The sequence below is a fragment of the Chlorocebus sabaeus genome, chromosome 29 (genome assembly GCF_047675955.1).
Source record: "Chlorocebus sabaeus isolate Y175 chromosome 29, mChlSab1.0.hap1, whole genome shotgun sequence".
NCBI classification, from domain to species: Eukaryota; Metazoa; Chordata; class Mammalia; order Primates; family Cercopithecidae; genus Chlorocebus; species Chlorocebus sabaeus.
In genome coordinates, this window is record NC_132932.1 from 7,016,785 (window position 1) to 7,029,060 (window position 12,276).

At 40.6% G+C, this 12,276-nt stretch overlaps 1 protein-coding gene across 10 annotated transcripts in view; it reads left to right on the forward strand.

Annotated features, from left to right (window-relative positions):
- Positions 1-12,276, forward strand: part of TTC23 (tetratricopeptide repeat domain 23) — a 115,809-nt gene that overhangs the window by 29,523 nt on the left and 74,010 nt on the right. For all 10 annotated transcript variants that reach the window (XR_496885.3, XM_007990539.3, XM_007990542.3 and 7 more), the window contains exons 4-5: positions 2,456-2,606; positions 2,791-2,916. Coding sequence is in view for 9 of the 10 variants with exons in the window: in XM_007990539.3 (XP_007988730.3) it covers positions 2,456-2,606; positions 2,791-2,916 (277 nt within the window). In the remaining variant the exon portion in view is untranslated. The remainder of the gene's footprint in view (positions 1-2,455; positions 2,607-2,790; positions 2,917-12,276) is intronic.

The following is a 12,276-nucleotide window of genomic DNA, read 5'->3' on the forward strand; positions in this document are numbered from 1 at the left end:
ATATTGTAACTTTTTTTTTTTATATGATTTCAAAAGTAAGGTTCTTAGGAGAAAATTAATCTACAAAGAAGACTTTGTAGGAAAAAACCCAAGGTATGGAATAGGGGCCCAGAATGGGATTCATTCACACTTTTATTGGAGAATCTCTTGACTGTAAATAACCAAAAAATTTAAAAAGACTAACCCAAATTGGCATAAACAAAAGTTTTTGGCTCATACAACTGAAAAATTCAAGAGAAAAACTTGCTTTAGATTTAGCCATATCCAGTGTTCAAACAATGTGACCAGGATTCAGTTTGTCTCTCTCCCACTGCTTGGCTCTGTTTTTCTTGGTATTTGCTCCATTCTTAGCCAGGCTTTGCCCACATAGTGGCAGCCTGCAACTTTAGGCGTCCCTTATAAGCATTCCCAGGAGTAAAATAATGTCCCTCTACCAAAATCCCAGAATATGGGAAGGGTTCTAATTGAAACAACTTGGGTTGTATACCAAAGGCAAGGAGTAGTCTGATTGGCTAAACCTTCCTTTTGGCTTCATTGGATCCTGAAGGAGAAGCAGGCCTTTGCCAAATCACATGGATTAGATGTGCAGGAGCCAGGCATCCCAAAAGGGAAACGGGAGACTGGGTGCAGGGAAGACAAAAACAATAGACACCCAGGATGTGATAATGGCTTCTACTTACTGACTGTGCAGCCTAAGACAAGATGGACAAGAGCATCTCTCTGCTCAGCTTCTTCAGCTGAAAAGTGATAATGATGGTGATGGTGATGCTAACTTTCCAGGGTTGGCCCAGTGAATAAAGAAAACAATAGAAGTGGAAAACACCAAATGCCAAGCATATTCTATACCAAGCATATTCACTATTGCCACCCAATCAATTTGGCCAAATCTGATTATAGACTTGTCCTACCTATCAGATCAAAGCTGTTAGGGACCTTGGAGATTATCTAGTTTAAACTCTGCCCTCCCACCCCGTTTTGTAGATTCAGGGAAAACAATGAGTCTGAGTTAGAACAGCTTACCCCATACCATACTGTTAATAAGTAGCTGATCTAAGACTCAGACCTAGGATTTCAATGCCAATTTGTCCTGCCATCTGGGGTTTCAGATGATGCTTTTCTTATACAGCCTGCTGCCTCTCTGCGTGATAGTCCTTCTCAATTTAAAGTAAGAGTAGTATCTGCCATTTATTAAAGTCTCATTTGGTGCCAGGCATCACGTTACTTTCAATGCATAACCTTGTTCAGTCCTCACCACGGTCCTCAGAGGTGGGTATTTTTAATATCCCTGTTTACAGCTGAGAAAGCTGAGGCCAGCATTTTATAATAAGTGGTAGAGCAGGGGATCCATTCTGGGCAGTCTGACCTCAGAGCCAATGTTCTTGAACTTCACCCTATGCTGCCTCCAGTAAATTGAGTTCAGGTTCCTTCAGGGACTTGACACAGTTGAAAATACAGTCCACCATGCTTTATGTAATATCACAAGCACAGGTGGCACTAATACATGTGTGTGCTTTTTAAAAATATGTAATAAGATAATATCATGTAAGAATTCCCACATGAAAAGCATACCCTCGACTTTCTCCATTAGAAAATATATTCTTCCTGTTTTATAGACATAGGAACAGAATTGACTTCATATTTTGACAGGTTTTTTTAGAGATATGAGATACAATTTTGTGTAACTAAGAACATAAGACGGGGGCTGTGTGTATGTGAGTGGAAGTGGGTGTCAGTGTAAGGGAGGAGGATGGGAATACAGGGAAGTGCAAAGCCCTGAAGCCTTGCTGGCTTCAGTCCTCCCTTCCCACAGATTAACAAGCCCATGGAGGAACACTGGAACACACTGAGGAATTTGTTCTTAGTAGTAATTTTTTTTTTTTTGCTCCATTTTGTTTCATATTAGTCTCTTACCACATAGGAATATGAAATGGTCACACATTAATCTGTTACCTCACTGGAATTGTGTTTGTAAGTTTTTGTAGATATCAGATATGTATTATGTTAAAAAATAACTCTCCGACGTTATGATTATAGGTGGGTGAGCTGAAGATTCAGAATTTTTAGTATTTCATTACGATTGCAGTTACACAGCCAGGATTAAAATTCATGAATATTTTATTTCCTGCTACAGTTCTTATATTCAATTTGTTTCTTATAATTATATGTAACATATTTTACTTCTGATATTGGTGAGGTTTCAAAGTTGTTCAATTCCAGCTCATTCTGTTTATTTCTAAAAAGGCCATTTGGGGGAAAATTTATCTTGAGTACTTGGTATAAAACATTTCTTTGGTTGTTACAGTCATGACAGTGTTTCATGCTGCCCAGATACATCTCCATGTGCCATTTGACAATATGTGAAGGAGACCGTGTTAGATTCCCAGACTGTAGAGAACTGTATTCCTGTCCAGTTGAGATGAAAGAGAAACTGAGACCTCTTTTTCTTTGTCCACAGGACTGTCACTGCAAGCGAAACAACATGCAGAAAAAGCCAAACAAATCCTTGCCAACTCCATTGTGCCTCCCTATAACGAGAATACAGATGTTTTCAAGTTTTCCATTGAGCTTTTCCATACCATGGGCAGAGCTTTACTCTCCCTTCAAAAGTATCCTTTTGCCTCTAACTTTTACAATTAGAAATACTATTCGTATAATACTTATATGCCAAGTAAAAAGCTGATGCTGATGGATGACTTAGGAAGTGTGATTGGAAGTATGGGAACCAAGGAAGTTCAGGACATGGGGTGTAGAATCTAGAACCAAGTGGAAAGTTTCCTGAACACAATTTAGTTTTAAGGAAGCTTCAGAGAATTTGACAAAAGCAGAGAGACTTTCAAAGGAGCTGCTACAATGTGGAAGGATTATAAAGGAAGAATGGATAGAAATTGAAGCGCGGATCAGATTATCATTTGCACAGTAAGTTTCAAGTTTAGGATTTTGCTTACGTGATGGCTGGAGGCTCTTTGCCAGTAGAATCTGTCTCAGGTAGGAGGAGCATCTCCATGAGGCTGCAGCTATGGCTTCTCCGGAGGCCACTGCGTAAAAGTAAAAGAGGAGCACAGTCATGTCAGAGCAGCCCTAACCAAGGCATCCATCAGTGACACTTTTCACTCTCTATGGAGTGCCCTCATATCCACCCTGGGTCCCAGAGTTCTAATCATTATTCTCTTGACTTTCTTTTTACCTGCTCTCCCTCCTCACCCCCAGCCCCTACACCCTTCTCTTCCTCCCTCCGTTCCTTTTTTCCCTGCCCTGCTCCAGTCTAAAATGCTTCAACAGGTTGCTTTTATGATGAAAACCTGAAAGGAGAAAGATCTTAAACATATCTGAATCCATGATAATGAAAGGATTGTTCTTTGTTCCTCACCTTACTCCATACTCACCAAGTAAACTCAGCTGGAAGAGATATGAAGAGAAGGTTCTGTGTAGTTAGTACTTTTATCTCTCTCCAAAGGGCAACCTAAGCCAATTCCTCAGAGTATTGGGGTGACAGAGTTTGCCCACACTCTTTGGAAAGATGGACTTGTGCAGAGGAAAAGATGGAGAAAGGTCTGTGTTGGAAGAGGCAGAGAATCCCAGTTGACCTACATGGCTTCCCTCAGCCAAAGCTGGAAGAATTCAGTGTACCTTCCTAACTAGATTGTATGTGTAGGTTGATTCCCAAGACAACTCAGAGAACCCACGGAATCATTTTAAGAAAATTGCTAGGAAAGGGACCCGGGAGAACACACCTAATGCTTCCATGTGAATGGAAAGTGGGAAGAACCAACTTTGACCCATGCAGTTAAAGATATTTCTTTTGTGATCACAATTCCCCTTGTTCTTTTGTTTTTCTTGGGTGGTTTTTGAACTGCAAGTGCAGAGCTCATTCGTCTGTGCAAATTCTCTGGTATGGATTTTTAAATTAATTTTTTCCCTTCATTTCTGATTTTTTCTCTCATTCTCCTACACACACATCATAGATAAATACTTTAATGATGGCTTATGTTTTTGAGTATGTATCTCTGAGTAACAAATAGTATTGTTTTACATATTTATGTGTTTCAAATTGGTATAAATTTGGCTGGGCACAGTGGCTCACGACTGTAACCCCAGCACTTTGGGAGGCTGAGGCAGGTGGATCACAAGGTCAGGAGTTCAAGACCAGCCTTGCCAACATGGTGAAACCCCATCTCTACTTAAAAATACAAAAATTAGCTGAGCATGGTGGCGCATGCCTGTAATCCCAGCTACTCAGGAGGCTGAGGCAGGAGAAATTGCTTGAACCTGGGAGGCAGAGGCTGCAATGAGCTGAGACCTCACCACTGCACTCCAGCCTGGGCGACAGAGTAGGACTCTGTCTCAAGCAAAAAGAAAGGAAGAAAGAGAAAGAGAAAAAAAGAAAGAGAAAGAAAGAGAGAGAGAGAGAGAAAGAAAAAGAAAGAAAGAGAAAGAGAAAGAAAGAAAAAGAGAAAGAAAGAAAGAAAGAAAGAAAGAAAGAAAGAAAGAAAGAAAGAAAGAAAGAAAGAAAGAAAGAAGAAAGAAAATTCCTATAAATTTGTAGCATATGTGTCATTCTGCTTGTTACTGTTTTCCACTCAACACGTTTTGGTTGTTGCCTGGATTTTAGTTCATTGCTTAAACGCACTTGTTGCATTTTGTTTGTCCATCTTCCTAACAATAGACATTCAGCTTGTCCCCAGCTCTCTGCTGCCACAGCAGTGCTGCCATGACCATCCTTACACAGCTTCACTTATGTGGCTAAGCAACACTTTTTCTGAGGTTTATATCCCAGGGGTGGTATTGCTTTTCTGAGGTTTATATTCCAGGGGTGGTACTGAGTACAAACAAACTTTAAGTGCACCAAGCACCAGCCAACCACGACACCCATCTGCATTTGCATTCCCACTTGCAGAGCGGGTGGGTTCCTAGCACACCCCTGGCAATATTTGACATTGTTGATCTTTGCCAACCTGGTGCATATAACGTGCTATCTAATTATTTAAGTTCTATTTACATTTCTCCTATTAGTGAGTTTGAATACTTTTCATATATATCTTAGCCACTTGGGATTCTCCTTCTATGAATTGCCTGTTAGTATTCCTTCTCATTTTTATTTTACAGTTTCCTGTACCTTTCCTATTGATAATCAGGGTTTTCTTGTATATTATAAATATTAATGATATAAATATTTTCTTATATCTATTGCCCACTTATTAATTTTGTCTATGGTGTTCTTCATGGCTTAGAAATTATTAATTTTGCTTCACTCAAATCCATTCATTTTCACCTTATGATTTATGCTTTGGGAATCTGGTTAGAAAGTCTTTTCCAGCTAAATATCAAATATTCTCTAAAATTTCCTTCCAAGACCTACTTTAACTCTACTCCGTGTATTTTATCATGAAGCATTGGCACTGCCATCACTTCTTAGTATTTCATAACTCCATTTATAAATTATTCTTTAGTCCAAGGATTATTCAAATGATGTGCGTTTTGGTTTGCAGTTATGAGAGTTTTCAAGATATCTTGATGTTACTGATTTTTAATTGTATTGCATTGTTATATATATCCTGAAGCTATTTTGTTGGGGTGAGAGGAGGAGAGTTTAACAGCCTCATATCTTCTTAACCTATCACTTTATTGGTTAGTTGACCTTGTCCTTTTTTGTCTCCTACATCTATTCTGTCTGATATTATATCCTAGCTCTCTTTTAGTATATATTTTCCTACAATACCTTTTTAAAAATATTTATTTGGGTTTAAATTTCCTTTTCTCCTACCAATTTTATGTCCCTTTCTTTTTCCTTACTTGCTTTCTTTTATATTAATTAAATATTTCTGTCATTCCATTTTATACCCATTAATTTGCAGGTTATACACTCTTTTCTCTTGTTTTTTCTTTTCTTTCTTCTTCTTTTCTTTGTTGTATACGGGGTCTCACTCTGTTGCTCAGACTAGAGTACAGTGATGGGTTCATGGCTCACAGCAGCTTCAACCTCCCTGGGCTCAAGCAATCCTCTTATCTCAGCCTCCTGAGTAGCTTGGACTCCAGGTGTGTGCCACCACACCCAGCTAACTTTTTGTATTTTTTGTAGAGATGAGATTTCGCTATGTTGCCCAGTCTGGTCTTGAACTCCTGGGCTCAAGCAGTCCACCCACCTTGGCCTCCCAAAATGCTGGGATTACAGGTATGAGCCACCATGCCTGGCCTTGTTATTTTCTTTTTATTCTAGTAGTTACTATGGAGTTTGTCATTTATATCCCTGATTTATTAGAATCTAATTGTAAATTAATCATTTAACCACTTCCTGAACAATGCAAGGACCTTTGAGCATCCCAGCACTCTTTATCCTCTCTGCTTGGTGCTGTGTTGTCCTGTATTTAAATCACCGTGTATCTTATACTGCAGACAATATGTGTAATACATATAACTGACAAAGGGCTTGTATTTGAAATCTATAAAGAACCCTTATATATCAGTTAAATAAACACACATAACTGGATAGAAAGATGGGCAGGAGGCTGGGCACAGTGGCTCATGCCTGTAATCCCAGCACTTTGGGAGGCCGAGGTGGGTGGAACACCTGAGGTCAGGAGTTCAAGACTAGCCTGGCCAACATGGCGAGACCCTGTCTCTACTAAAAATACAAAAATTAGCTGGGTGTGGTGGCAGGTGCCTGTAATCCCAGCTACTTGGGAGGCTGAGGCAGAATAATTGCTTGAACCTGGGAGGCAGAGGTTGTGGTGAGCCAAGATCATGCCATTGCACTCCACCCTGGGCAATAAGAGCAAAACTCCGTCTCAAAAAAAAAAAAAAGAAGAAGAAAGGAAAGAAAGAAAAAGAAAGATGGGCAGGAAACTTTTCCCAAAAAAAGAACACCCACATAGCAAATAAACCTATCAAAAGGTGTTCCAGCTCATCAGTCATCAGAAAATGAAAACTAGAATCATAAGATATGGCTGGGTGTGGTGGCTCATACCTGTAATCCTAGCCCTTTGAGAGGCTGAGGCAGAAGGATAGCTTGAGCCCTGGCACTCAAGACCAGCCTGGGCAAGATGGGGAGACCCCCATCTCTACAAAAATATTTTTTAAATTATCCAAGTGTGGTGGTGCTCACCTGTAGTCCTAGCTACTCAGGAGACTGAGGTGGGAGGATCTCTTGAGCTCAGGAATTTGAGTTTGCAGTGAGCTATGCGACACCACTGCACTCCAGCCTGGATGACAAAGCAAGACTCTGTCTCTTTAAATAAATAAATAAATAAAATCATAAGATACTATTACATTCCCACTAGATTGGCTAAAAAAAATTTTAAGACTAATGAAACCAAATATTTGGAAGGATGTGGTTCTCTGATATGCTCTCTCATATACCATTGTTTCAAATACATTTGGTGTAACTACTTTAGAAAACTATTTGGCATTGTCTCCTAAATTTGAACATTTGCATACCCTTTGATCCAGTAGTATCACTACTAAATTATATGCCCAACATATGCATGTTTTCAACAAAAGACATAGCCAAGAATGTTCAAAGCTACATTATTTGTGATAGCCAAGAGTTGGAAACAGCCTAAATGTTCAACAAAAGTAAAACAGAAAAAATGTTATCTGTTAATATAAATAAAATGACTAAAACTACTACTAAGCTTAACAGCTTGAATGGCTCTCACAAACAATGTTTAGTGAAAGAAGCCAGATGCAAAATAATCATGCTGTACGATTCCATTTATATAGGAGGAAGAAGGTCGTTAGTGACTGGGAGGGCTTTACCAGTCCAGAATCCCTTCCTGCCAAAAGTTAGGTATTCTGTCTTATAAGATAGGAAATACACAATTCAGAGATTCAAGATATAATATTTATTGCATTTGTTGAGACCTGACTAATATATCAGTATTTAATATTGAGCGGTGTTGCTGTGAAAAAGAGTAAATGATCCTCTGGCACCTCCTCTGAGTGCTTTCCAAATTAGCAGTACCAAGCCTTGCCAGCAGATGGCGGGCTCTGTACACATCTGGGCTGAATAGCCAAGGAGCATTTAAGTTAATCTTCCAGACTATTCTACAAAGTTACTTTTGTGTTTAACCAAGTTGTTTCAAACTTTGCTACTTCTTTTCATCCTAATTCTTCACCCTGATATAATCACCGCAATGTGCATGCTTAAACTGTATAATTTTCATTCAATTACTTTGCTTTGTTTCCTTATTGAAATGTATTTTGTCCAAATAGATCTGTTTTAGAAATTAACACGGTGTTTTGGGTCTATGCACTTCTGTAGTTACAGTTGAACCGTGAGGGCCTTTTCTTTTGCCAGGTCTTGGAAGTGGAAGGCCAAGATAATTTCACAGGCAGCGCTCATAGGATTTATGTCCCTCTTTTTTTTTTTTTTTTTTTTTTTTGGAGTTAGGGTCTTAACTCTGTTGCTCTGGCTGGAGTGCAGTTTCACAGTGACAGCTCACAGCAGCCTTGACCTCCTGGGCTCAAGCAGTCCTCCCCTCTCAGCCTCTTGAGGAGCTGGGACTACAGGCACGTGCCACTGCACCCAGCTAATTTTATTTTTTTTGTAGAGACAGGGTCTCACTACTATATTGCCCAGGCTGGGCTCAAGCAATCCTCCTGTCTCAGCCTCCCAAAGTGTTAGAATTACAGGCGTGAGCCACTGCACTCAGTCCTATGTCCCTCTTAAAAGGATATCTTTTAGTGTATCCTCTTCCTCCTCCTGCCTGTCCTTTTATGGTGCCCGTCGCAACAGCCCAGTGCCTTTCTCCTCGGGCTGACAGATAAGTGCTGTGCTGCAGGGTGACTCATGCTCCATGCCTCCCATCCCTGACTATGGCCTGAAACTTTTCCCTTCTTCCTCTCCTCTGTTCCAGCGCTACTTCATGCATTAATGGTTTGTTAACTTTGGAGAGTGAATCCAAATCATGTATTCCTGTGTGCACAGTTATATGTCTTTAAATCTGGTAAGGAAAGTCACTTGCAAAAATGGGCAGATTTATCCCCAGTGTCGAGAATTATTTTCTATCCTGGTTACTGATAGAAGCCCAGAGAGAAATAGTTGACTTTGTATATACAGGCATATGCCGTTGCACATGCATGCACAGACACACACACACACACACACAGCCCTCTTTAAATTATCTTTCTTTGCACCATGATGATGATCTGTTGAGACTATTGCTCCAGAGCATGTGATTTTCCCCCAGCTCTCTCTGACTGCTTGACATGTCCTTGAAGTCTCCCACAGCTTGTCCAGCGAACACTTTGCCTGGCATGACTGTGCTGAACTAACTCAGGAATGAGTAAATACTTTTATTTCCTCAGACCATCAACAAGACACCTCCCAGGTATTTCTAAGCAGTGTGCCATGGTGTCATTAACAATGTAGGCTTTGGGCCTGGTATGGTGGTTCATGCCTGTAATCCCAACACTGGGAGGCTGAGATGGGAGGATCGCTTGAGGCCAGGAGTTTGAGACCAGCCTGGTCAACATAGTGAGACCCCATCTCTATTTAAAAAAAAAAAAAAAATGTAGTATTTGGAGTCAGAAACCCTGGGTTCAAATCAGTGTTCGTTCAAAATTCCCAGCTGTAGAACTTGGGCAGATCTCGTGCTTCCCGGGAGCCTCACTCTCCTCTCCTGTTGAAGTGGGAATAATAAGACCTCCAGGGGTTGCTGTGACAATTAAAAAGATTTTACTCTAAAGCATCTAGGTGCATGGGAGACCCTCAGAAACAAGCAAGAAAGCAAGAAAAGGGCAACTATAATTATCATTACGATCTAATTGAACATTTTCCTTTCTGCTGTTTCATCTCAGAGGTGATTTTAAATCAAGTACTTATATCACATATTAAGGTTTTGTACTTCAAGACTGCCCTTGGTGTGCAATTTATTTCTGCATTTTTTCCCTATACCCTGGGAAGGCTGCATTTTGTTTTCTTTGCTCTCCTGAATCATCTAAGCTAAAATCAGATAAGTACATACTTAACTTCTTTTTTTAAAAAACAGTCTCTATCACCCAGGCTGGAGTGCAGTGGCATGATCTTGGCTCACTGCAACCTCCACCTACCAGGTTCAAGCGATTCTCCTGCCTCAGCCTCCCGAGTGGCTGGGTTTATAGATGTGTGCCACCACGCCCAGGTTAATTTTTGTATTTTTAGTAGAGACAGGGTTTCACCATGTTGACCAGGCTGGTCTCAAACTCCTGACCTCAAGTGATCCACCTGCTTCGGCCTCCCAAAGTGCTGGGATTACAGGCATGAGCCACTGCACCCAACCTGTATATGCTTATTTCCTTAAGCTTGATTTTCTTTGTCTTGCTCTCTCTTGATTCATTGAAGTCATGAGATTTGGAAAGTGATTCTAACACAAGTTTTCCAAAGGGAAAGGGGATGGGGAAGGTTTCTCCCTTAACTCGTACTTCCTAGGAGGGAGGAGAAGATAATGGAGAAGTGATGTGGCAAGGGGAGCAGAGTACGTATCTACCTGCCATCACCCTGTTAAGATGATGGGGTTCTACTTAGTTCCATAAGCTGCTCCAGAAATGCTTCCCAGTGGAATTTTTGATACTTCAGTAATAACCTTTGCTTTTAGATCCCATAGTCATCCCCAAATTGGTCCAGTCAGAAATTTCAACATCTAACTTTTGCTTTCTGGACTCAGCGTTTAAAAAAAATTTTTTTAGTTGTTACCATCACCTGAGGTTCCTTGATGTCTGAGTTGCATTTTCTCTGCTTCTGTCTTTTGGGCATAAAGCCTCTAACAAATGCTCATATGTTCAAAGTCCTGCTCCCTTGCTTGCTCCCTGCTCTTCTCCAGCAGACATGTTTCTCCTGTCAGCTCCTCCTATGGTACACTATGTGCCTAGAATACTTTTTGCTTACCTAACAAGGAAGGAAATTGCTTGTTTTCTCTGGCGCCCTTCCTAATCCTATATTTCTGTGATTGAAGAGATGCTCTTAACTTACACAAGTCTGATTTTTTTTTTAATTATTTTTTTCAATGTAGGGAAGCCATAGAAAAACCACATGGCACAGGTTACTTTCATATACTTTATCTGCTTTCTATTTCTTGAATCTCCTAAAGCTTTAATGTTTTAGAGCACTGCATTTCTGTCTTTCCCTTTCTGATATTATACCCTTCTAATGCACATTTTCCTAAACATATAAGAATAATGATTTAAATAGTAATGTTTTAAAATAACATGTCATTAGTATTTATATGTAACATAAATATATAATCATGTATCTCTAAATACACAGTATATAATAATATATATCAAATAATAGGCTGGGCACAGTGACTTACACCTGTAATCCAAGAATTTTGGGAGGCCAAGACAGGTGGATCATTTGAGCCCAGGAGTTCAAGACAGCTTGGGTAACATGGCAAAACCCTGTCTCAAATTAATACAACTAATACAAAATCACTAATACAAAAAATTAGCCAGGCGTGGCGGCATGCACTTGTAGTCCCAGCTATTCCGGAGGCTGAGATGGGAGGACTGCCTGAGACCAGGAGGCAGAGGTTGCAGTGAGCAAAGATCATGCCACTGGACTCCAACCTGGGTGACAGAGTGAGACCCCTTCTCAAAAATACAATAATAGGCCGGGCGCGGTGACTCACGCCTGTAATCCCAGCACTTTGGGAGGCCAAGGCGGGCGGATCACGAGGTCAGGAGATCGAGACCATCCTGGCGAACACGGTGAAACCCCGTCTCTACTAAAAATACAAAAAAATTAGCCAGACGTGGTGGCGGGCACCTGTAGTCCCAGCTACTCGGGAGGCTGAGGCAGGAGAATGGCGTGAGCCCGGGAGGCAGAGGTTGCAGTGAGCTGAGATCGCGCCACTGCACTCCAGCCTGGGCGACAGAACGAGACTCCATCTCAAAATATATAAATATATATGTGTGTATATATATAAAATAATGATGATATTTTTAAAAATCACATCAGCTACCAATTATTGACCACCTTCTGTCAGGCTTTTGCTAAGTACTTTACAGATGTCATCTCCTTTCATCCTTAGTCCTCTGTATGTAGTGGATACTGTTAGTATTCCCATGTTCAAATGTAACATCTAAGGCTGAGAGAAGTGAAGTCACTTCCAGGGTCACACAGGCAGGAAGTGATGAAGCTGGAAAGTGGCCCAGCAGAGCCCTACCTATTCAATGCTAGTGTCCAAGTTCCTAACCATGGCACAGATTATATTTACTGATGTAGACTGGAAACCCCACAATGCATTCAGCAGAGCAAAGCCTTTACCTGTATTGTCTCAGGTGATAAAAAGAGGCCCAGAT